The following is a 26118-nucleotide window of genomic DNA, read 5'->3' on the forward strand; positions in this document are numbered from 1 at the left end:
ACGCAAGAAATACATATTTCGCTGAGAACTATTCAATCTTTAAGTACTTTTATGCAAATTTGATTGAAGATGAGATATCTTGTTTAATAAGCAATCATTTTTATGAACATTATATTCTCGCTATTTTAATAAATTAATATTGGATTTAGACTAAAAATATGTCCTTTTTGGAAGCTACTTCAATTTCCTTGGCCATGTCTAAGGTAAACGTCCCAGTGCTCGACATACTAATGGCCAATAGATGACATTAACACATAAGATTTCTAACAAATACAACAATACCATTATTATCCCAGCAAAGTGTTCCAGCCATGTCACTAACTATTCTAATCAGTACTGTTTATTATACGATCTTTTTACTGCCTTCAAAGTGTTTATTTCGCAATAATAGCGTTATTACTTCTCTTACAAGTACTCTCGACCTCACTAAATACATGTTATGTTGTATACGGCATACGAGTCTACTTGGTTATTCAATTGACAACAGAGATTTTGAAGTCGCATACATAAGACGTCGCAACAAAATGTACCTATCCAGTAAGCTATTTATTTATGTTTTTCTAAAAGTTTACTGAAATAGTACATTACATACCTAGGGAGGTGAATTCGTGAATGCTCCAGATCGCAGGTGTTTGTATATGCCATAAATACATATAATAATATATAAATATGCTAATATAAATATGCGATCTGGGGCTTTACGAATTACCGCCCGTGGTTTGTCTAAAGTTTTACGTGTTGCCTTGGCCAGGAAGCGAGATTTTCTCCTCGCGTAGCGGGGAGAAAATCCCACTTACGGGCCTAGGTGACCTAAAAATCTTGAAACTAAAAATAATAGTTAATGCGGAGGCCACACCTCGCATTACACGCGAGTTACTTCCAATAAAAATTCTATATATCTGTCTAGCCCATTTTCATCCACCCAAGGGTTTAATTTCAAAATAATTTCTTAATAGAACTCTACATTTGGATAATATGCGATTCTTGCAAAGTTCTTACCTTTAAGTTTTACGTTGTGTTTCAGTATCACAATAGCAATTTTAGTTAAAAATGTGCTAGTCTATCAATAACAGGATCTCAATAACTTCTTAATAAACCAGTTTATGATCTAGCCACCTTGGTTTTACATGTTATTGTTGATTTTATTGCGATTTGATGACGACAGTTGACACGCTCCAGAACTTCTCAGTATTTACTAAATGACTTCATAATGGTCAAATAGATTCTACGAAAATGCTCCACGTTTAGATGAACATTTGTTTAAGAAATTTGTGTCTATTGGGGTCAAACACAAAACTGTGTTCGCGTCTTTCCTTAAAAGTTAAGGGCTATATAGAGGTAAAGTTTCATATTTGCCCACAGGAGAGAAAACTGTACAGTTCGCGCGAATACACAAGTTTTCTCTCCTATGGGCAATTGTACATGAATCGTTAACTTTCTCTGTTGTATTTTTAAGAAGCCCAGCATCTGCTTTTGTCTTCCGACTGTTAATCTGGCTTACCAAGCCATCAACAGTTTAACCCACAGTTCTTTCACAGCGATATGTTTAACCCTTATTTTATCACCTATCATATCTGCTGGATGTCGTTTGTGCAGTACTGGACATGGCTTCCCCAAGAATCTTCAGCACAACCGATCGTGCACTGCCCCCATCTAACGGTTCTCTGCGACCTCAACTTTGCCACTATGCAACCAAAAACATTTATAACAAAACGTTACATGCATGAATTACACGATACAAATGCTAAGAGCCGGCCATTACAATAGCTTATTGGTCGTATAAAAGTCATATAAGGCTTGCACGGGCACGAGCGGCGCCAGCGCACATTTACCTACCACTTAGTGACTGCAATGCGTGTTAATAGTATTTTATTGGCGACCTTTTATAGATTATCGTGACTGTGATTTTGTTGTGAATAAAATACACATCTTACCGTTATATGCTGTAAGGTCAGTGGGTAGAGAAAGCTAGTTTTGCGACGTGTGCTTGAGTTATTTGGTTTGGTTTTATTTTATTTTTGTATCGTACCGTAACTCAACCGTTTTTATTAGGGTTCCGTACCCAAGGGGTAAAAACGGGACCCTATTACTAAGACTCCGCTGTCCGTCCGTCCGTACGTCCGTCCGTCCGTCCGTCTGTCACCAGGCTGTATCTCACGAACCGTGATAGCTAGACAGTTGAAATTTTCACAGATGATGTATTTCTGTTGCCGCTATAACAACAAATACTAAAAACAGAATAAAATAAAGATTTAAGTGGGGCTCCCATACAACAAACGTGATTTTTGACCGAAGTTAAGCAACGTCGGGCGGGGTCAGTACTTGGATGGGTGACCGTTTTTTGCTTGTTTTGCTCTTTTTTTGTTGATGGTGCGGAACCCTCCGTGCGCGAGTCCGACTCGCACTTGGCCGGTTTTTTTGCTTGTTTTGCTCTATTTTTTGTTGATGGTGCGGAACCCTCCGTGCGCGAGTCCGACTCGCACTTGGCCGGTTTTTTTTTGAACATGTTTTACTGCATTCTAGCAAAGCTATTGGAAAATAATTCTTGAGCACTGTTTTCCGCAATAAAAATCTTATCATTATATATATATATAATATATATATAATAATCTTAATAAACTTTGGTTAATTATTTTGACCTATTTTTTTGTTCCTAGTGTTCCTTCAATTAATACCGAAAATAACACATGAAAAAGTTATTTTATTTGCTAAGAGATTTTATTAGTTAGTTATTTGACTACTTTGAATTTGAAGAGAAATAAAAGTAAATAAACAAATAATTATTTGTATTTTGTACGCAGTTTATTTGTGTCCTACTAAACATAGGTTGCAACATAGAACGATGTGTGGGGCATTTCCAATGTTGTCCTAAACCACTTTTTTGACAACTATGAACTACGAGAAACATGTTATATCATGCCAAATGTGTCAAATGACATCTGACGTCGATGGGGAACAAAGCGGGACACATTACAAACGCTTACAGAACTTGGGCAGATCAAAAGCTTAGGTAAAGACCAGTATAAAACCTACTCACGGGCCTAGTAGGAACTTGCTGTACCTAGTTGCAAGAGCGGGAGACAGCTAACTATATTACTTTGTCAATATGACGTAGCTGCTTCCTGATTTTCCACCACTAAAGGATCTCACGCTAGACCGGTCCGGCCCGAGGCATCCCACAGGTCATTTTCTATGAAGGCTGATCGGTGATCACGTGGTGCATACTTATAGAAAACGAAGCGCCGGAAGCTCCGGCCCGGCCCCGGCCCCTCAAGCGCTATTTATCCATTATTAATAGGTTCAAAGGATGTAAAGTGGCTAAGAAACCTGGAGCTCACGTAAGATTGGTCCTCATGAGAGATTCATTTGTTTGCGCGCACGCAAGTTACGGGAATATACGGCCGGGACGCGGATCGCATTCCGAGGCGAAATGAATCTATCGCCAGAACAATAGTTTCAATAAATTTACGATAACGGCGAACATGTCCTTGCCGATACATTGCAACGGGGCACTTTATAGCACAGACTTATAACGTTTGCACAGCTTATAACAGAAATAGCTTTTAATGGAAAAAAGCCATGACTTATGTAAATATAAAATCAGTTCAGAGAATTTAAAATTATGAAATGAAATGAACTTTGGAGTTATCAATTATCCTTTGAAAGATTTTTTAAATAAACAGTCTGTCAGTGGAGAGTGTAAAATGGAGGGACCTTAATACGATATGAAAAAGCTATACAAACAGAAAGGCGTACCTTCGTGGCACTGACGTCCTCTTAGTAAAAAACAGAAGTTTTTTTGGGGAAAGGTAGGTACCACATTAATGGCTCAAACGATATCATGTTTAAAACAATTTTCCTGAAAAGTATTTATTATCAGTTCTTCTTCTTCAGTCGGTCCCTCAATACTGAGGATCGTGACATCATGTCCTTCTGTTGAAGACCAGGTTCCTCCATAGGGTTCTGTTCCCCGCCAAGCGCATGGCCTCGTGCAGTTTTAATTGCATAGGTGCCGTAATTTGAGTACACCATCTAGTAGGAGGAGGGGCCTGAGGTCTCGAGCCTTCAACTTTGCCCGTCATTATTACTCTTTCCAGGCTATCAGGAGAGCGACGTGAGAGGTGTCCGAAGTATGCAAGCATTTGGTCCTGGCATATCGTTGACAACCGGCGTTTTATGCGTAGCTTCTCTAGTATCAGTTATATTCACTTTTTTTAATTCTATACACCCAACTTAAAAGTTACAGGAGAGTGGCATTTTTTTGGACTTTCAAAACAATTAATATCCAGTTTTCAATTGTAGTCATATGCCAGGGGCTTTCATTTCGTTTCTCGATACAATCTTAAGCGGCGTTCTATTAGTGAGTGAACAATCTTCTGCTCGCACTACTCTGTGAATTTAGTCAATCGCCTATTCAGGACGTTTTATTGCAACGAATAATAGGCCACAATCGAACACAAATTATTGGCTAAGATGTTACCATGCGGACTCAGTACTTTTATGATCCACATTTTAGTGAATAATTGATACGTCACAATTTTGGTATTTATTTCTTTTAACAAGATATAAAGTACCGAGATTAAAATTGAAGTGGGTAGATTAATTTTAAAATTAATTTAATATACCTATACATCATAACCTTTTCTTGCAATAATGATGGAAAGATTCACGTTCAGTGCCTCGGTGTTCCAATTAAATTATTAACGTAAATCGTGAAAATTTAATTTATCAACTTTCTATCGATCAATCAGCAAAATACTAATACTATTATTTAACATGCTGTATTGACAGTTTCATGAAAACAAATGAATACTCCACACCTTGCAGAGATTGACGATCTTAGAATTTTCCTGCCCACCGCCACCAAGGCCGGGAAGCGTACAAATGCTTAGAGATTTACGTTCAAGAGAGAATGTCTGGTAAAAGTATTCTTAACAATCTTAATTCTTAACTTACAAGACCCCTGGACACAAATGGCTCGGAGACCGGGCCTGGTGCAGGGAGTTCCATCCGCCACCAAGGTCCGTGAAGCGTAGAAATGCTTCCGCTGAAGACTTTAGTTTTTGTTCAAGAGGAAATGCCTGGTAAAAGTATTCTTAACAATCTTAACTCTTACCTTACAAGACCCCTGGACACAAATGGCTCGGAGACCGGGCCTGGTGCAGGGAGTCCCATCCGCCACCAAGGCCAGTGAAGCGTAGAAATGCTTTCCAAGAGGTCTGCAGTTCAGGGTGCATGGAGAATCGCCTGGCAACAAGGAGTAAGATGTGAGCGTAAGGGTAACATTCCATTTCTGACCGCAGCTGCACTACTAGTACTGAATGCGTCGCTGTCACTGTCAATTTCCATAGTAAAATGAACAGTAGTGCAGCTGCGGTTGGAAATGGACTGTCACCTTTATGGTACATATGTTGACTTGCAGTGTTGGCCGAACGCTAATTGCAATTGACCATTAACCAGAACAAATTGAACCGTAAACCGTAACGGACGATTACAGTTTACGGTTCAGTTTATAATGGTTAATGGTCAAAAATAGTCATTTGCATATTAACGTTTCGGCCAACACTGTTGACTTGTACTGGTGTATGTGTAGGCGTAAGGTGCAAGTGTAACTGTAAACACACCTTTGACGTCGACTGTAAAACCATCTATTTACAATGAATATTTTGTACAACGGCATGCACTTAAATACAGGGAGACAACTAGAGGCACTTGAAGTGGTCCGCGAATTAACAATATCAAACAAAACCACTAAAACCTTACTGTCAAACAACTTATGATCCTTGCCAAAAAATAAATTTTCATTATCATCACTACTCGAAAATGTCCGACAAAATCCTATTGTTAAAGAGCTTAGCTAACTTCTCGTGACACTAGTTACAAAATTACGATACTGCAATTTTAAAAATTTACCTATTTTGACGGCACCGTGTCATCAGTTCGTTGCCAAACATTCATGGTAAATAATTCCTCCTGGTACTTTGTTAACCTCTCAAGTTAAGGTAAAACGTGGAATTTTGTAGTCACGAAAAAGTGAAACAGAGTATTAGAGAGGTACTTATTTACATAAACACAATTGGTATCGATGATTGGCATCGGAATCGTGCGTTTGGGAAGACCCTTGTATTGAGAAACTGAATTAATGAGAATCTGCTTGAAACCACAAAATAAATATATATGTAGTCTGTGTTGAAACGAACGAAAACTCAAAACGTTCAGACCGCTATCATAGCCATTGATATTTTTCCCTTGAATAACGGCAAGTCGAGTTTGCTACTTGTCACAAGATGTCGCTAGTATCTATAACATGTGACGAGCGTGTGTAAATAACCAGAGACGATTAAAGAACAGAGGCAGCTTACGCTTACATAAAATTCAGATTCTTTGCTGAGCTATTGTGAGAAGTGAGAATATACGTTAAATAATTTGAAAAAGAGTAGGAAACCTGACTTAGGGCTGATTTAAACGACGCGCGAACTCGCATGCTATTTTAGTTACATTGCGGACTGTTGGTTACGTCCAATTCAACTGACCGATCAAAACCCGCAATGTATTAATTAAACTCGCATGCGAGTTCTCGCATCGTCTAAAGGGCTCTTAGGGCTCATTTAGACGGCGCGCGAACTCGTATACGATTTTAGTTACCTACATTATGGACCATTGAGGATACAACAATTCAGCCGACCGATGAAACTACTCAATGTAATCAAACTCGCATGCGAGTTCTCGTCCCGTCTAAATGAGCCCTTACTTTTGCAATACCGGTAGCGAAGATAACAATAACGTTGATGTAAATAAAAGTAATAAGTAAAAAGTACTGACCGTCTATATAAGGGACCCAGGTGTAAAACCGCCCCCGGAACGGCCGGCGGTCATACGCCGAGCACTGCTCAGCTCGCATGTCTGTTGCACTCGTGACCCCGGAGTGACATGGCTGCAACAAAATACTTCAAGTTATGGCCAATAACATTAATATTACTGCTTATTAGCAGTAGGTATATAGATATCAATCGGGGTATAATATATGTAAATAGAACTCATTATCTTTCTTTTACTAATACCTAATTCTTCTGATCAATGCGAATAACGCGACTCGTGTATCAATATTTATCGACATTAGTCGTTATTCAAAATAGAGATTACTGCACATTTAAGACATTTCAAATTACCTAGTGTAAAAATGATTTTCACGATGAACTTACCTAAAGTTTAATGATTTCTTTAAGTTTTTTTACAGAATGATATATTTGGAGTCAAAACTACGTGCCAACACTTGTTGACATAAAAGCAATGGCATGAAACATGATATACCTAATTCTATGCTAAAACATTTATGTGCGAAAAGATTATTTGCTAGACTAACTAGGCGTTTGGCATTGGCACAGAAATCTGGTGATGAAAGTGCATTTCAAGCTTAATATTTATCACTAGCGTAGTTTTTAAGACTAAGAAACATTAAATTCAGAGATACATACTAACAAAATTTTGTAAATACTAATAAAACACAGTCTCTTAAATTTCCACTTTGGTACAATATTGCAGGTTAACTAATACAATCGAATAGTCAAATAAATAAAAATGACATATATATCATCGCCATCGAATTTCGAAATTAATCATAGACTTTACAGTTGCTTCAAGCTTATAAAAGCTATTAAATGAAACAATACTAATGTACATTTGTAATTCAATCGTCGCTGGTAATCAAGAGCTTTTAGTCGGCGCTTATCAGTCTTCGAGCCACAACGAACAAATCATTACGTTTTTATTGCCGTGGCTGGAAATGTTCCGTGAATGAGTTTTGCGTTTATTATACGTTTTATCGATTGTTTTGTGTCAGAGGAAATGATTTATTAATATGTTTTAATGCACATTTCACGAAATGCATTTAAATGCATTTCGTGAAATCCGTGTGCGTGAAATGTGTGTAAATCTGTGGTCTCTGCCTACTCCTCCGGGAAATAGGCGTGATTATATGTATGTATGTGTACATTTCACGAATAAATAGTTATCAACATGTTTTTCTATCCATCACATCAACCTGTGACAATATAACAAGACGGGGATTTAGATGCCCGTTAGTTCTGGTCGTAGCTCGCTAAGCACTGAGCGGACAGCCGTGCAGTCTGGCCCGTCTGGGACCGCGAATATCACTCCTAGGTTGTTACTTTTTGTAATTTTCAAAAAAAAAACATCGATGAGCGCATTCATAGAAGCAATTTTCATATGTGTAAAAATTGCTACAATTTTTTAATGGTGTGTTTTAGTTTAGGTATCAATCGCTTGCGCTACATCAACGAAACGTTTTTTGAGTCTGTCTATGACTCTTCCATATTAGTGCGACAGTGACAGTTGCGTTACGTTCGCTATGGAGCGTAAACGATTGGCATGTTGGCTACGCACACATACATTTTTTTATGCAGGGGTGCTAAGCTAATAGGTTTTCTGATACATCGTCACATTTTATAGGAATGTGGTAATGCTGTAGATACGCAGTGTTAGTTGCCAATAGGGGACCAACGTCTTACTGTCTTAGTTAAAATTCAAAACTTACAGCCATATTGCACTGGTGATATCGCCTCGCGACCCCGACACAGTCCGCGCCGCGGGTTTGCCTGGATACCCGCACGGTTGGCATTGGAAGCATCGTATTAGTGGAGCCAGGCCTGAAACAAACAGATGGTTGTTAAGTTAAACTCACTATTAGACTCGGCTGTCTGAAACAAACAGATGGTTGTTAAGTTAAACTCACTATTAGACTCGGCTGTCTTTCTATGATACCTCAAGGCCGGATGCTTGAAAAGTCGACCGACCAAAGGATTCCAAATCAGGAGTGAACTGTGTGAAAATTTCGGGGTAACGCAAAATAACTGCATATGAGAGTAATTAAGTTATCCTAGAGTAAAACACATAAGTGCCCATGAATCATTATTTCAGCTTTCATTGCGAATTACTTTCGTGGATATAATCATATCATTTTTGAAGAAGTGGTGCCGTTTTGCAATATCAGGTATCCTGAAATGACCTCAAAATCTACAGCCAATATGAACTATGACAAAAATAATAATCTACATACAAAAAACTATAAGTAACATTTTTCAATTAACAGTCGTCGTTGCTCATTTAAAAGACAGATAAATCCGACCATTCTAATTACACTTCACACTTAAGTACTGTTTCCTTACAAAATAGAGACGAAATAAAACTTAAGCGGTACCACAAAGCCTTGTAATGAAATTAACGACGTAAGTTACAAATTGCCTCAAACGGGCTAATCCAATTTACTTTTTTTAAATTATTCTTACTTAGGGTTCTGTAACCGAAAATAAATCTAAAACCGGAATAGCCAGAAGCTTTCCGTTAATCTTATCACGTCTGGTAAGAGATATCTTACCTCTATAAACTTTAAATTACTTATTATTATTGGTGAGTCCTATATACAATACCTACATCTATTTCTTTGGTACTTAATATACTCACTGACTGATTACAATACAACATGACTTAAATTTTCACTTTTTAGAATTCCATAGTGAACTAGAAACCCTTATAAATTTTATCTCCGTCTGTCTGTCTTTTCCCGACTTAGCTCGCTAACCGTTAGTGCTAGAGATCTGTAATTTGGTTTGGATATACATACCTACATATAAATCAATCACCCCGTCAAAGTGGTAAAATAAAAACTAGGAAAAAAATCAGCCCTGTGGTATAGGCTGTTGTATGATAGGTATTTAGATAGGTAAAACGAATATAGGTTTTCAAGAAACGTTTGATATGACTTTTAGTTTTAATATGATGTGAATTTTTCTATCGTTTATTTTGTATAAAATAATAACTTCAAAAATAATTGTTTCGAAAGGAAAAATTATATCTACAACTTTAACGAATCACAAATCACAGGGTCCTTCGAAATTCCTCAACTACATCGAGTCCATAACTCATCTAGACTTATTACCCCACTAATTTGAATGTGTACTCTGCCCTTACGTGTACATGACAAATGGCGCCTATCCTAATTTGTCGAGGATGTTATACGGCACGCTATCAACAGGACTTCGTTATATTTCTTGTCATAACTAATAAGTATTCTAAAATAGCTCTTAAAGCATTTATTTAAGGTTTAGACTAAAGCTTTATGAAGTAGATATAGTAATTTGAAGGAATTTCATGTCGTGTCTAATCGTGTGTGTGTCGTTTTATGATTAAACGTTTGTGGAACGGCTAAATAAAGATTGTTTGAGTGACATAACAATCCAAGCAAGTAGTTAGTAAAATTCTTGTTGCAATTCTATCATCATTAATTATGCGTATTAAATTGCCTCATTGATCTTACGATGGAAAAATTGAAGACAACAAAGAAATATATTTTTCATCGATACCTCTTTTACAGAAAATCGGTACATTGTGCATTGTTATATTTTACTAGAAACCCAAAATTTATTTACATATGTGGACTCCTAGCACGCTTGCCCAAATCACTCCAGTCTCAACTAATTAATTATCAGTGATCGGAATTGGTAGTGCCATTTCACGGGACTTCGGTGCGTTAGCTTAGTATGGATATACCTTTTCACCCCGGGTTTTCATATTACCTACTTCAATAGGGATGATGACCCATGTTGAATTTTATAACAAAATCTAGTAAAATATATAGCAAATGAGTAATTTATCATAATAATGTGAATATTAAAATAAAATACGGAAATGTTACAAAAATACAGGACCTGAAAGTTTCAAACCTTAAGTTTTTTTACAACTTCCAAAAACGATAAAAGTAAGGGTACCATTCGATTCCTTACATTAAAAAAAAAAATTAAAATTATAGCAACCATTATATACATAAACGCAATATTTCACGGACAAAAACGCAATTTTCTTGTTTTGTCCATACTTCAAGATGGGATCTCAATGACCTTGACGTCACGTTCAGTTTTCCTTTTGTGAGGGGCGTTTCGCGAGTGAAGTGCGACTGTCGGACTTTGACTATAATTTCGGACTTTTGTGTTGCTTTAATGTAATGGGTCCCATAATCAGACATTTGATCCTAAAAACAAACCCGATCGATTGACCATAAATGAAAATTAATCATGTAGCCTATTAAAGACATGCCAAGAAATATTTTCGTGAAAAAATAAGAGTCTTGGAATCCCGAGTATTATCCATGTTAAGTACAATGTTTGAGGTCATTGACCCCAAATGGCACTACCTATTCCGATCATTGTTAATTATCCATACGAAGCATCCTTCTAATTACCAAATGATCTTTAATCATCATTAATACGCCCGTTACGGGATGGATAACTTTACATCCCAAGACAGGATTAATACCACTGATATAAACCTGCCAATAACTAAACGTAATATAAGAAATACAGAGAAAGCAAAGTAAATGTGCCGATATTTGTATACTTAAAGAACAAAGTGTAGAAAACATGCAGAATACATTTTTATATTTTAAGTGAAGATCTTTAAGAAACAGATTCCGATCACCTCTCTTACGGTGTTTTAATAAACAATATATCCTGTCATATTGTTTATCGAAACACCGTAAGAGCGGTGGAACTTAAAAATAGTTAAGCTTATATCAGATTTAAATCATTTTTCACACTCAGCTCATTGAGTAATAAATGGTAATAACCTAATAACTGAACTTTAGTAATAAAGACATAAAAGATCAAAATTCTAAAACCGATTTTGTTTTTAATAAAGCGGTCGGTAAACACTTAGTTCGCAAGTCCCAATTTTTGTGTAAGTACTTAAGTAGTAACAAAGTAGTTGTCTATGCCAACATTTCTTTTAATTTAATTCACATTCTATTTTGTTTACTTTTTAATTGTCCAATGTGGATTTTCCACTCTGTATGCGCCTTAACTACGTTATGACCTTTTTCCTTTGGCTAAGAGCAGAGTCCTGTTAGTATGATAAGTAGGTAATCAAAATACCGTCACTGTTAATTAAATGGGCGCCTGCGGACGCTAGGACTGATTTCTTCAGTCTTGGGAACAGGACAAGAGATAAACGTCAAGTTTGTGTATTCTACATGCATCACTGCCATTGGTGACATTAGAAAATCTGTTTTAACTTAGAATCGCTCGATAATCCGGCAAACAATGGAATGAGTGTTCGAATGTTTTTAAGCTTGCAGAATCAAAAGGATACTTATACTTTCTTCATTCAATAATTCAAATGCGGAAAACCTATACAGAAAAAATAAAAATAAATTGTAACAAGAACCAGATAAGTACCTATTATACGATAAAAAAATTATTACTATGGTCAATATAATTATATAATCAAAACTGACCTTTTTCATTACACATTTAATTTGTTATTTGACACAAAAAAAATCTTTCTGGTCCAAGATCTATTATAATACAAGTCATTTTATTTCTCGGACAAGACATTCTCGAGTTTTCTTATTTTTTAAAACATTCCTATTTTTTGTAAAAGGTATATAATATGTATTGTTAAACTTCAACTTTAAAATTTATCAAAGTGACCTCGGTTTGCGGGGTTACCTTTTAAACCCTGCCAGTTAATTTGCTACAATGGGCGGTCGAAGTGTCGGGCCGGGGCCGGAGCAAAAATTGTAAACATGGCGTTTACAAGCCTATTACGGTAATTCGCTTTATAAAAGACCTTTACATCGCCGGTCTATTAAATTTATTAGGTTGTACTTACGAATTTAATAAAATTTAAAATTCTTGTTAGTTCTGTAAAAAGGAATCGGAGATCCTTTCGATTTCGTATATCAAATTAATGTTAATATTTTTTGAAGTCGCAAATTTTTTCTCCATCCTATCTCAAAGTTTTAATTCTACGGTCCAAAAATTTTAAATAAATTATGCCAGAGACTTTTTTCATTACACTTACTTACCGATTTTTACCATCAATAATTTCGCGACATTACGATGTTGACGTTCCAGCGTAGAGATATATCGCGATTAGAACGTTCAATTCATCACTCATTTTATCAGAGATGGACACCGACATCGACAGTTGTTCGCTACTACAACGCTGCAACAATAATGCTGCAGCAACAACGCTGACACAGTCGCAGTCAGAATATAACATTAACCTCTGCGTCCACCAGACCCCAAGGCAGAAATAGTTGGCATAGTTCGGAACCCAACTAAAACCTTAAAATATAAAAGCCCTCAGTGCAAAGGTCAAACATGCCTTTTACCCGCTAAACGAAGGTAATGGGAACCCCGTAGCGCCGTAGTAACAAGCGATTGTGCGCTGATTGACGCACATCATATGTCGATGGGCCCTAATGAGCACGTGATTATCGGGTTTCAAACTTTACCGAACTGGCCGAGAATTTTTAATTTTATTAGTTGCTCGTGCGCGGGGAATCAAATTCTTCTCAATCCAGTGTAATGTGACCCGGAGGGGTAGGTACCTAATCTATATTCTTCTTTCTTTTTTTTGGTCTTACTAAAAATAAAATTCTTAAGGTTGGTTTTTTATATGTTGTTAATGCGGTTTAGGTGAGTGCAACTGGTGTCAATATTATATTAAAAAAAAAAACATATTTATGCTGATTGGTGTCACGTCCCCACTTTGTCATTGCAATGTCTGTGTGATAACTTGGTTCGGGCGCTAATCCATCAAATTACTTAATTAAAAATGCAGTTTAAAATGATATTCTCACCGCTCATGCAAGAAAATATTGTTTAAAATTTTGAAAATGTTTACTCCGTAAGCAATGGGAACGATATTCCTGATCCGAGGCGCCACTATCTAAGAAAACCGCTAAGTTATGTTCTTGTAACGTTAGCTTTGTACACCTGATCCGCAAAGTTATATTTGCCAGTGACAAAGGTATATAGTTGGAAACAATGTTTAAGTTGCTGGCTTTATCATCCGCATTGATAAGTTTGTAATGCATACAAACGTCAGATTTGTACATATTTGTACTGAGACGTGTTAATCGTTACATTTGCGTGTTTAGGTTGCAATACATGTTAAATGTGGTAATAAATTGGCTATTAACCCTTCGGAACCTAGTTAAGGATGACTCACGCTAGACCGGGACGGGGCCGGGCCGGAGCATCCGGCGCTCCGTTTTCTATGGAAAGCACCACGTTATCACCGATCAGCCGTCATAGAAATGTCGGACGCCTCGGCCCGGGCTCGGCACGGTCTAGCGTGAGTCATCCTTTATAAGACTATACTATACGCGGACCTATATCATATACATATTTGATAGCACTGGATACCGAAAAGTTAATAGGGCAAGCACTAGAAACGTTGCACGTCTACACTGAGCTACAGAGGCTTACCGGACGTGTGCGAATCCTTAAGGTGGCCACTGACGAGCCTTCCAACAGTCCAAATAGCGTGGCTGCACTCCAAAATCGGTCCGTGAATGTCAAAAACGTACAATGTTTTTTAAACGGCATCCTAATCGTGGATTTCCATTTGGATTGAAATCCAGCACGCCACTCCATTTGGAGGTATCGGCGTGGTGACTTTGGACTGACCGTCAATGCAAGAAACGTACACCATACGTGCGCCACTCCATCTGGACGCACTCCAAACGCTCCGTGAATGTGCAAAACTACGTCCATTTTTATTCAGTCTGCATGGCGCAGCCACCAAGTAACGACACCGATGGCATGGAAAAGTATGGACGTATGAAATGGATCGATCGTCAGTGTACTAAATAATTGGATGCCGTCCATTTTGATGAATCCACTGTAACAGCATCCATTTGGAAGGCTCGTCAGTGTCCTGCTAACGACACCGATGGCATGGAAGTATGGACGTATGAAATGGATCGATCGTCAGTGTACTAAATAATTGGATGCCGTCCATTTGGATGAATCCATTGTAACAGCATCCATTTGGAAGGCTCGTCAGTGGCCTGCTTTAGGATGGCGTTATAGCAACATTTCCCATAAGACGGTTCTACCTTTACACACACCTGATAAGCCTCCGTAGCTCAGTTGGCAGAAGAGATTGGACCAGTGTTCCAATGGTCGCAAGTCTTGCCGTAGGTGTAAATTTTTCAATTTTTCCTTAAATATAAAAAATTGTAGTATCGCTCGCAGACATTTTTGCTTATCACTACAACATATTAACTAAAAACAAAGTCGCTTCCCGCTGTCTGTCCCTGTGTATGCTTAGATCTTTAAAACTACGCAGCGGATTTTTTTAATAGATAGTGATTCAAGAGGAAGGTTTACTTATAATTTGTTAACCCGTGCGAAGCCGGGGCGAGTCGCTAGTTAAAAAAATAAGCGGACTATACCTGGGCAAGCACTCGCGCTTTTCGACGGCGACGCCACCGCCGCAGGTCCTCGAACACGGACTCCAAGTACCCCACGCACTCCACGCGTATGCGCCCGAGTCCGTCTGTAACAACCAACATCATAATTTTACCATGAAAGTCTTCTAGATGCATGGGAAATCCCGCGAAATAGGCGTCTCACGTTAGACCGGGCCGTGTCCAGGCCGGAGCTTCCAGCGCTTACTTTTATAAAACAGATGACAGGTGATCACGTGATACTTTCCATAGAAAACGAAGCTCTGGAAGCTCCGGCCCGGACACGGCCCGGTCTAACGTGAGTCATCTTTAAATTTGAAGGCACAGCAACAATGCAATGTGATGTTTCACATTTAAGCCGTGCGTTGCTCTTAACCAATTGAGCTACGGAAGCCTACCAGGACATCGCAAATCTTTCCATCCCTTCCTTTATGCATACACGATGAATTTAGATGTAATCCTTTCGGTAGATGTCGCCACCCTTATGGCGTGTATGCATAAAGGAAGGGATAGAAAGATTTACGATGTCCTGGTAGGCTTCCGTAGCTCAATTGGTTAAGAGCAACGCACGGATTGCGGAGGATGCGGGTTCAAGTCCTGCCGGAAGCGTAACTTTTTCCATTTTTTCCTTTAATATAAAATTTGGAATATCGCTCGCAGACGAAACTGCTTGTTAAAAAATTGAAATAAATGTCACCTGGGCTGAGGTTGAGATATCGTTTGTTGCCGTGGTACACATTGCAAACTGAATGATAGCAGCAACCCTGAAAGAAAATAAAACAGTATATTTAATAACCTCTTTATGGCAGCTCTAAAAAAACTGGTAGAAAATGTATCAATTATTTTGGGACTTATTGGGTTGTTGTGTGTATGGGAGAACTTGGGAGAAAATATTGCTACATTTCGACCCATGTTGTGTAATGTAATTGCCTCCTCAAGGTAGCTCGAAAACAAATTTAGAAATAATTAAGTAATTAGCTATTTCCTTACTAGCCCCAATGAACAAAAGTCTACGCAGAAGTAGTAGGAATGTTCCAACCCGATAACTAGGTACCTTAAGTGATCACCGACAAAGCTTCAGGATTACTGTCGTGACAATATAATCTCCTCTATCCACGCACAATTTGTTTCTACAGCACGCAACTAAAGTGTCTCCATCTACGAATCTGAAATCGCCACTAAGCTTTTAGTCTTAAGAGCGAGCTCGGTTATTTAAGTACTTTGGTAGTTGCCGACCGTACAGGGTACAAGTTAACAAATATAGCTCCATCGACTATTCAAAACTTACCCCTAGGATCTTAGCCATAAGAGCGGGTCAGTTTTTAACAGCAGGATTCCCTGGGTTGCTGACTATACACTCAAGCAACAGGTAATGAGCCAACAACAACCACTTAACCCGAGTAACAAGCACTCAAGTCTTCGGTTAAACAAGAAGAGGCGTTTGTTAACAATCTGTTTACGGATCAGTCACAAAAGGCAGACAAATAACACAATAGAACTCCCGAGCGAACAGTACATTGACTTCATTGAAGCGTTCAAATTAGAACATTTTTAAATTTGAATTTTGAATTGGAACCTGAAACAAACAAGGCAATAAACTTGACGCGTCCGTTTTATACTTTCTAATACATAGTTGTTTAATCGTAAATATAGACATGACAATTGTTGCAGCTCGTTGTGAAAATGCATCTAAAGATGGCTACGGCAATTGCTATAAATACGAGTATTTACTTCTAATGGGAAGACCCACTAAAGTTAGGCAGCGTTTTGTCCATAGTAACTCGTTTTCAGTCTCCGACCATAACTTTTTAAACCAAATCTTAATTTAGTCTAATGAGACTATCAAGTTGATATCAAAAGTAGTCACCAAAAGTAGGTGCACAGATATTTGGAGACATTTATAACATGCAGGTTTTTACTACCTACCTATTGTTTGTTTTCATTCACATTGTTTGTCATATTCATTTATTCTTCCTCCTCCGCCTCTTCCTTTTGATAACATGTTTGTATATTATCTAGTACCGTGGGTGCTACAATACTGGGAGACTACTTGTCTCAATTTGCTTGACTTTCCATATTTGCCTTCCGACTTTAGCGCTGGCTTAAAGAGGATAAAATAAAAACTTTATTTCTCAAAAAAATGGGACGTGAGCTACATACGTTCGGAATGTAGACATTTGGATAGCTAAAAAATTTATGAGTTATTCCATATTCCGAGGAATCCTTATAGAAAAAAGGAAAATTGGTACTAAATTTTGGAATTAGAATTTCTGAAATAGATTTCAAAAATACTGCAATGGTTTGCCTCGGGCTCAGCCAATCGACACTTCAAAAGTGCTCTTACGAAATTCGTTCCTAGAATATACCTACTCACATAAAACACTCTGCAATCCACATTTGAAGATGCTCTATTTCCGAAAACACAGAACATTTACTGCTATCGCCCATCCATTCTATTATATTGCAAAATCCTCAGATTTGTGTATGATTGACAACCCTAGCTCTCCCACAGACTAACTCTGCCACTTTTTCATGAAGACTCACTTAATCTAAAACAAATACGATTGGCAATGGCAAAACATAAGATGTGACAGTATTTGTTGGATTGGCAGGTAAAACATTTGCTATCGCCATCTGTAAAACACTTCGATCAGCCAACCTCATTAGAGTGACAACCCTAGCTCGCCCGCAGATTGCGTAATCCCACATCCATTAGATGTTTGAAGATGTTACATTTTCGACAACCAAGTGCGTCCACTGCTGCATTAAAACGATCAAACGACCGAGGAACGCTCTAATGAACATCTTAAGTGGTTTATAAAGTGCCGATAGCCGTTACTTTTATGTTAAAATCACTTCACTCTCTCTGTCCTATGAGAATTTCTTATTTATTGACGTCTGCGATTATCATTCATTTATTTTTCCATGGTTGACTCTTTTAGCAATTAAATAACGCTCTCATTCTCAAATATTTCACTTTGTACTACTAATACTTAATGAATACTTTTATTTAATAATTATAAAACCGTGTTCCCCCTAGATGCAAATAGATATGTAGCTATATTTAGAAACTAGTGATCTGCATTTTTTTCGCTTATTTATTAACTTACTTCAGTAAGTATTGTAAATATCTATACTTCGTTTTTTTTAGGATTAGAAATATGGTAAACAATCTTGACGTGTATTTTAATTGAAAAACACATTTTAAAAATAAGTTACGGTAAATATGTAACAATTATGAATATAATACGATCTTTTATAGTCTTCTGCTTTCATAAGTAATAGTTATTGATTTTTAAAAAGTGTTTTTCAATTAAAAGACACATCAAGATTGTTTACCTACCAAATTTCTAATCCTAAAAAAACGAAGTATAAGTACAAACATGACTGAATATACGAAACGAAAGATTTGGTTTTGAAAAACAAAGAAATACCTATAATACCTAATTATGATTACCTAAAACACATAATTTCTCGATTACTACTTAAACTTACTTACTTATTATTACTTTTTAGTACACTGATTGCTCTTCATATTATTCCCATTGGAACATTTCATCATATCCTGTACGATTTCCGTGTTACCAAACTTATATAGCCCTTTAAATGTGCTTTTCACATCGCGTTTAGAATCCACGTATCAACTAGCGCACAAACAAAGAAGCCATTGAAAATAAACTAAGGTAATTAGCAGTTAGATATAGCTTTGCTTACGAAAAGATAAACATGTCAATTGTGCTAAGAGGATTTATGTTGAGGCACGCGGTAGAAGTGTAGCAAGCAGAGATATTCACACTCTAGATGGATCATGTGCATGTTGGTCAAGAAATTTGATTTCTGTACTATTTCGTACCTTGTCACAATCCCTAGCGGCTTTCATAAACGAAGTATCGGGCGCCTCGCCACGGACCCAGATCGTTCTAATGTGAGTCTTCCTTAATTTGGCACAAGTTCAACCCTATTAATTATTCTCTGTTACGAGTCTCTCCTTCTTAGTCATAATATTAATTTCAGAGCAGTAATAGTCACGCTGCACATGCAGAGCCTTTTGTAATTAATAGTCTGCGACATCTTTCTTTAGCAAGTGCAGCACCATATTTCCTAGGCATCGATTGAGGAGTAGGAGGCACTTTCCGTTTAGTTGCTCTTTTTTACCTGTCACATTTTTGTGAGGTAGTACGTCTTATACTATCGTAAGCTACGCATGTAAATTACAAATAAATATGAGCTAGACCTCAGGATAAGCATGGCCAGTTGGACTTATGAATATGTGGGTTGCGACCGAGCCTTGCTGCTAGCGCAGTATAATTACAAGCGCTTGATGTGTGGTAGCCATAAGTCTTTTTAAAACCCTACACAATACGGTATCTAAAAGTGATAATCTACGCCCACGGTAGATCTGTAACATAAGTTACTTGCTCTATATGGTGCACGAATGGGATGAGATGCATATCAAGCGTTCCCGTAAGAACGTATGGCTCGAACGAATAGATCTATTTTATCCATTTTAGTCCAGACTGTTTTATCGCGGTTTTCTCACGCGGTTATCACAATGGCTGGAAACATGCTGGAAACAATAAAGTCAGTAGATTTGATCTTATTTAGTGTTCGAAGAAACTGGACATTGACACATTTTAGAGTAAATTTATTTTTCACTGAATTGTTTTTTGCGCAGCTGTATGTGGATTGATTTATATACGAAAAAGCGGCCAAGTGCGAGTAGGACTCGCCCATGAAGGGTTCCGTATTTAGGGGATTTATGACGTATTAAAAAAACTACTTACTAGATCTCGTTCAAACCAATTTTCGGTGGAAGTTTGCATGGTAATGTACATCATATATTCTTTTTAGTTTTATCATTATCTTATTTTAGAAGTTACAGGGGGGGGGGACACATTTTACCACTTTGGAAGTGTCTCTCGCGCAAACTATTCAGTTTGCAAAAAAATTATATTAAAAACCTCAATATCATTTTTGAAGTCCTATCCATAGATACCCCACACGTATGGGTTTGATGAAAACCATACAAACAAATGAGTAGTTTAATAGTAAACAATGGGGTTACACTAAAATTAATTTCTTTAACACATTACATTACAAGTGGCGCCAATTACCGAGGTGCGTTTAAAATGTACAGTTACCGCTACAAGTATTAGAGGTGATTACAATTATTAATCATCATTTAGCGTATAAGTATGCGCACAAGTTAGATGAAAGATAGACTCGAGAAGCATGCCAGCGCGGTTCTATTACGGATTCTAATTGTATACTTATACAGTTAATCAAAAAAGCAAAAACGAATTAACAAAACAGTATTAACTGACGGCTTTTTTTTAGAAATTGGTCAATAATACGAGGGCTGTTTGATAAGTACCCGTTTATGAAAAAAATAATCAGTTGTTTTTGTTTATATGCATTTATTTTTCTTCATAGTCTCCTTTTAACTCTATACACTTGTTCCACCTATATTCAAGCTTCAATAAACCATCCAAAAAGTATGATTTCGGAAAGTCATTAAAATAGGCCTCTGTGGCGGCAATGACTTCGTCATTTGATCCAAATCGCTTACCACCGAGCCATTTTTTCAGGTTGGGAAACAAAAATAAATCGCATGGGGTCAAATCTGGAGAATACGGGGGGTAAGGCAATAGGGCGTAGCGTAATTGTGTTAATTTAGCCATCACAACTCTAGACGAATGAGCTGGTGCGTTGTCGTGATGAGACAGTACTTTTTTATTTTTTAAATGGGGTCGTTTGTCCTTCAACCCAGCGTCAAATTCATCCAATAAATTGGCATAGTACTGCCCTGTTATCGTTTTCCCCTTTTCTAAGAACTCAATATGTATAATACCCTGCGAATCCCAAAAAACGGTCGCCATGACCTTTCCAGCCGATGGAACGATTTTTGCTATCTTTCGCGCAGGTTCACCCGGTAAAATCCACTGCTTCGACTGCCCTTTCATTTCCGGGGGGTAGTGGTGACCCACGTTTCGTCTACGGTCACGAAACGACGCAGAAACTCCTTCGGGTTACGTTTGAACACGGCCAAACACTGCTCCGAAGTAGTCAGTCGGTTCCGTTTTTGCTCCTCCGTGAGTAAACGCGGCACCCACCTCGCCGATACTGTCTTCATACCCAATTTTTCTTCTAATATGTTTTGTACCCGCTCGATTGGAACATTTACAGCATCAACGATTTCTCGAAGTTCAATTCGGCGGTCGGCTAAAACGATATTTTCAATTTTCTTAACCATATCGTCTGTAGTCACCTCAATTGGGCGGCCTGGGCGATCCTCATCAAAGACGGTTGTTCTCCCCCGCTTAAACTCGTTAAACCAGTATCTGACGGTTGTCATAGAAGGAGCACATTCATGGTAAAGCGCTTGCATTCTTACTTTTATTTCATCACATGTTTTTCCTTCCAAAAACAAGAATCTAATTACAGACCGATACTGCTCTTTCTCCATTTTCACAATTTTAAGTTCACGCTTTCACTGAATCGCTGTCAAATGAGAAAAAAACAAAAGAATGCTGTTTTTTTTTTAAATTTTCCCACCTCTGAAAAATGGCTTAAAACGATTGTATACATATTTTCGGCCCGTGATATTAATACATTTGGAAAACGGGTACTTATCAAACAGCCCTCGTACGTAAAGCATGTTGTTTTATTTGAAATAATTTTATGAATATGCTCAATACCTATGATTAAGAGAACTGTATATTTTATGCTAAAATAGGTTTACTTAATTCGAAGCAATTTTAAGCACGATTAATACGATCCTTTGATGACCAGAGAGCTGGCCAATATTTTGCCCAGCGGATCAGCATTGCCATCCAGCGGGGCAATACGGCCAGCCTTCTGGGTACCCTACCGAGCGACCACGACCTAGGTCAATTTTTTTATTTATAAGTTTTTATTTTATTAAGTGTTATTATGTTTTTCATTAACAAATACACTGTTGGTCTATCCTTTGATATAATATTTATTCGTGTTTTTATTTCTATGTGCAATAAAGTATACATATTATATACATACAATACATACATACATATTTCACGGAAGCCAGCAAACGTGCAGCTATTCGCGCGTAGCTTTTTACAAGAGAAGAGAGTGAATCGACGTTTCTCGAAATAATGTGTCAGAATTATTCAGGTCAAATATAATATACATATAAATATTTAAATAACCCTCCTTTTTTGGCTTCGCCGCAGTGGGAAGAATAAGAAAAGGGTATGTTGTAAAAACCGTTATACAAACAGAAGTTGATTCACACCAGGATTCACTTGACCTTATTTTTTGTCCCGACCCAGCGCGTGTCTTGAATGGACCGTATAATTTTTGTTTACTTTTACTCTCCAAGGAGTCTCAAGTAGCAAGAAAAAAGTTACCGTTTGAAAAATATTTATCATGGACAAATGTTAAGCCACAGACGAGAAAATCTTAAAGACTGTCAAACTTTACACAATGAAAGGCGTTGTAAACCAATGGTGGCACCAATGCGTAACGTGATACTTAGTGTAGTGGTGCATTTCGTAATGTGTTGCGAGGTCTTAGTCCCATTTTTTGAGGAGTTTAGACTTCTATAACAAATTCTATAACTATAAGTAACTCATTTTACCAAGGTAATTCAGTGACAGTGCACGCTTCACCGCCGCAGTAATGCCGCAACAGTAATGCAGCTGCAGTGCCATCAGAATACCGCCTTTAAATTAAGATACCTAGCTTACAAAATGAGACTGAAATTATGTTGACGTGGCGCCGACAATGATGTGAATAGAGCTGGGTGCTCTATATGGAAATAAACAGTCTTTATTATTAACTTGTCTCGTTGTACGGCACGGCTCCAAATTAGTAAGTACTTGCATTGTTTACCTCATTACGATGTTGATGTTTGTCTGGACTCGCATTTCGTTGACATGATTTTAAGAATAAATAACATTTTGGAAAGCGCATTTTGTCAAGTCTAAAAAAATAACGGACTTCATGTTTGCGTCAAAGAAGCCTCGAGGTTTGATAGTTAAATAACAATATTGAAACGGCTCGGTTTTATTAAGATTTTTGCTACTGTTGTGTAGTAATTGTGTACCTAAATTTTTAAGGTTATTCAAGTAGGCACACAAAATCGTTTATACAATAAAAAGACCTTTCTATTTATACAAAAATCTTGCGAAATATTACATTCCAATGCCGCCTGTAAATTTCCTAAGAACCAAAAATAAATAACCATGTGTTAAAAGTCCAAATTTGTTTATAATTAGGTTATGTTTAGGCATTTTTGGCGGGCTTCCTGTTTCAAACGTGAACGTATACCTGATGCCGTTAAAATCAGATAGTACCGCGTACGCGCAGCTCGTAAAGCTGGAGCTATGCCCCACTAGAACATGTTTCTTTCCTATTTTGAACGCCGGAGTGATCGGCCTAGGAAGTGATGGCGAGACGGCCCATTTCTCAGCAACTGGACGGATACTGCACTTAATCGGGAAAATTGGAAGTTTAGGGGGAGACCTTTGCCTAGCAATGGGACTAGGTACACATTATAGGATTTGATGGTTGGGTCCTATATGCCATTTTTTGAGTTACCTTTATCTACTACCTAATTTAAAAATACTACATAGGTATGTAACAACGTTCTATAATTCATTTTACTGTTTTAAAAATTGTGGGAAGCGATATTGGTGACCTATTTCTAGATACCGAGAGGCTTTTTATTTCGTAAGCTTCATAATACAGACTCTATGGGAGGCAGTCTATACCGCATCTCGTAAAATGCATGCGTACGAGTTGATTTATTGGGTATTGAGCTATTCCGCTGTTACCAAGGAACAGTAAGTTTACATGAATTTCATTTTCCGCCACTCTCTTTCTCTTCTGTGCAGTTTTATTGTACAGCTGCACTGTGGAAAGTACTTTCACTTAAACTTTAAACTATAAAGTTAATACATAATACTAAATTTTGTAGTTTTTACATTGATGTTTGCATCTCTTTCGTTAATAGGTATCGCAAATGAAATTATTAAAATTAAAATTTCGACCTGAAAGTTTCTGAAACTTCCGAGGACATTTTGCAATTTTGGAAAATTAGTGACCCGAGGCAAAACCCTCGACAACTCTAGCATAATGATTAATGATTCACGTACCAAAGGATCTCCATCCGCAACCTCTCCATTTTTATCATCACTCGTTATCTTCTCTGCACTCTCTGTCCATGTCTAGAACCTTCTGGAGGTAGACATAGCAAGCCATGTTCACGTCACCCCCCGGATCATTGTTGGTTGACGTCAAAACATTTTTGCGGATGGTGCACTTCTGGAGTCTGCTAACATGTCCTGTAACAAAGAAATGATTTAAGATTCAGCTAAAATATGAACTCAAAGAAAAACTGGCTTAAGTTGACATCAATATCTTCTTGCTGCCCGAGTTTTTCGAACTACCCGCACTCAAACAGTGTGAGTGTTCAAGTTGATAAACAAGAACAAGTGCGAGTATAGTTGATGTCACACTAACTTTATGAGCTAGTGTTTCCTTGGAATCACGGGGACAATGCCGTCCTCGAAACGTCAGAGGTAATTTTCGAGTGTGTCACATAAAAGTAAAAGGTCCCGATGAGGTCCACTCGGTGTCCTAGCAATACGTCATATTTACGCCTTAAAATGTCGAAAACAGCAACCTCTCCTACTCTACCTACATTCCACGTGTATCTGATCTTTCTTGCTTAAGGATACCCACTGATGTTGAAAGATTCCAAAATTGCCAAACTTGCACATGGAATAGTTATTTTTCATATTTTTGTATTGGAATCGCAATTTTCCACTTCCAAAATGAAAGTTCTCTTTGTTTCCTGTGAATTTTTTCAGAAATTCCGAGTACTTTTCCAACTATTTCGAATCTTTCAGCATTATTCCACATCTATCCCGGTATCCCGGATACCTCGGGAGATAATTCGTCAAAATGATGTAACAAAATTGCCCAAGCTACTTGCCTAGATAAGAAACCGTACAGTCGCCATCAGATATATCGGAGCGGCCAAGGCACTCACAAATATCTGAACACGCCTCTATTGTCAGGGCGTTAGAGTGCGTGTTCAGATATTGTGAACACCTTGGCCGCTCCGATATATCTGATGGCAACCGTACACGAACAACGTGAGAACTGACTCACCGCATAACTGGAGCAGGCAGTTAAGTAAACACGGCCCTAGCTAGTAACTTGATTTGAGCCAACTTTGACTAATTGTGGAAATTGGCTTTTAAATGTATATAAAATGGGTGGGATCTTCATTGATGAGAATTAAATATGCGAATTGGAATGAGGTACAGTAGAGTCCGATTAGTACGACTTCGCATATAACAACCAACCGCTTATAGCGACGTATTTAAGTATAGGCACTTGTTTGGTTTTAATATGAGCTACTATGAAAGTACAACCGTTTATTACGACTCCGCTTATAACGACCGATCGCTTTTAACGACGGAAATTGACTCAAAATCCGTCCGTCAAGTCCGGTTACAACGACGAGCGACGTACTTTTTACAAATAAATAGTTGGTAAGAAGCTTACTCCGTCCCGCGCACCATAAAATAGTCATGTGAAATTCCGTAATTTTGCAAACTAAATAAAACCCAATTCCCATTATTCAATTGAGCTTAAACTTCACATACCTACATAATTATGTACGAGTTGGGTACAATGCAATATTTTGGTAGGTACCTTCGAGCTGATCTGATGATGGACACAGCAGATGGCCATAGGAACTGTGTGATAAAACAACGTCAGCTGGGTTAGATCCCAAGAATTACGACTTTTTATTTTACGGGATTCGAGTAATTTGCGGATGACGAGTGAGT

General features: G+C 37.7%; 2 protein-coding genes across 2 annotated transcripts in view; one reads left to right on the forward strand and one right to left on the reverse strand.

Annotated features, from left to right (window-relative positions):
* The window catches only part of LOC134655379 (thrombospondin type-1 domain-containing protein 4-like), a 64387-nt gene extending 39778 nt beyond the window's left edge, over positions 1-24609 (reverse strand). The window contains exons 1-6 of the mRNA XM_063510833.1: positions 24412-24609; positions 15972-16038; positions 15260-15363; positions 8555-8666; positions 6823-6934; positions 5117-5247 (exon numbers count right to left, since the gene is read on the reverse strand). Of these exons, the coding sequence (XP_063366903.1) occupies positions 5117-5247; positions 6823-6934; positions 8555-8666; positions 15260-15363; positions 15972-16038; positions 24412-24449 (564 nt within the window). The 5' untranslated portion in view covers positions 24450-24609. The remainder of the gene's footprint in view (positions 1-5116; positions 5248-6822; positions 6935-8554; positions 8667-15259; positions 15364-15971; positions 16039-24411) is intronic.
* Positions 1-26118, forward strand: part of LOC134655408 (proteasome subunit alpha type-4) — a 102186-nt gene that overhangs the window by 19643 nt on the left and 56425 nt on the right. The gene's annotated exons all lie outside the window — the stretch shown is intronic.

The sequence above is a fragment of the Cydia amplana genome, chromosome 16 (genome assembly GCF_948474715.1).
Source record: "Cydia amplana chromosome 16, ilCydAmpl1.1, whole genome shotgun sequence".
NCBI classification, from domain to species: Eukaryota; Metazoa; Arthropoda; class Insecta; order Lepidoptera; family Tortricidae; genus Cydia; species Cydia amplana.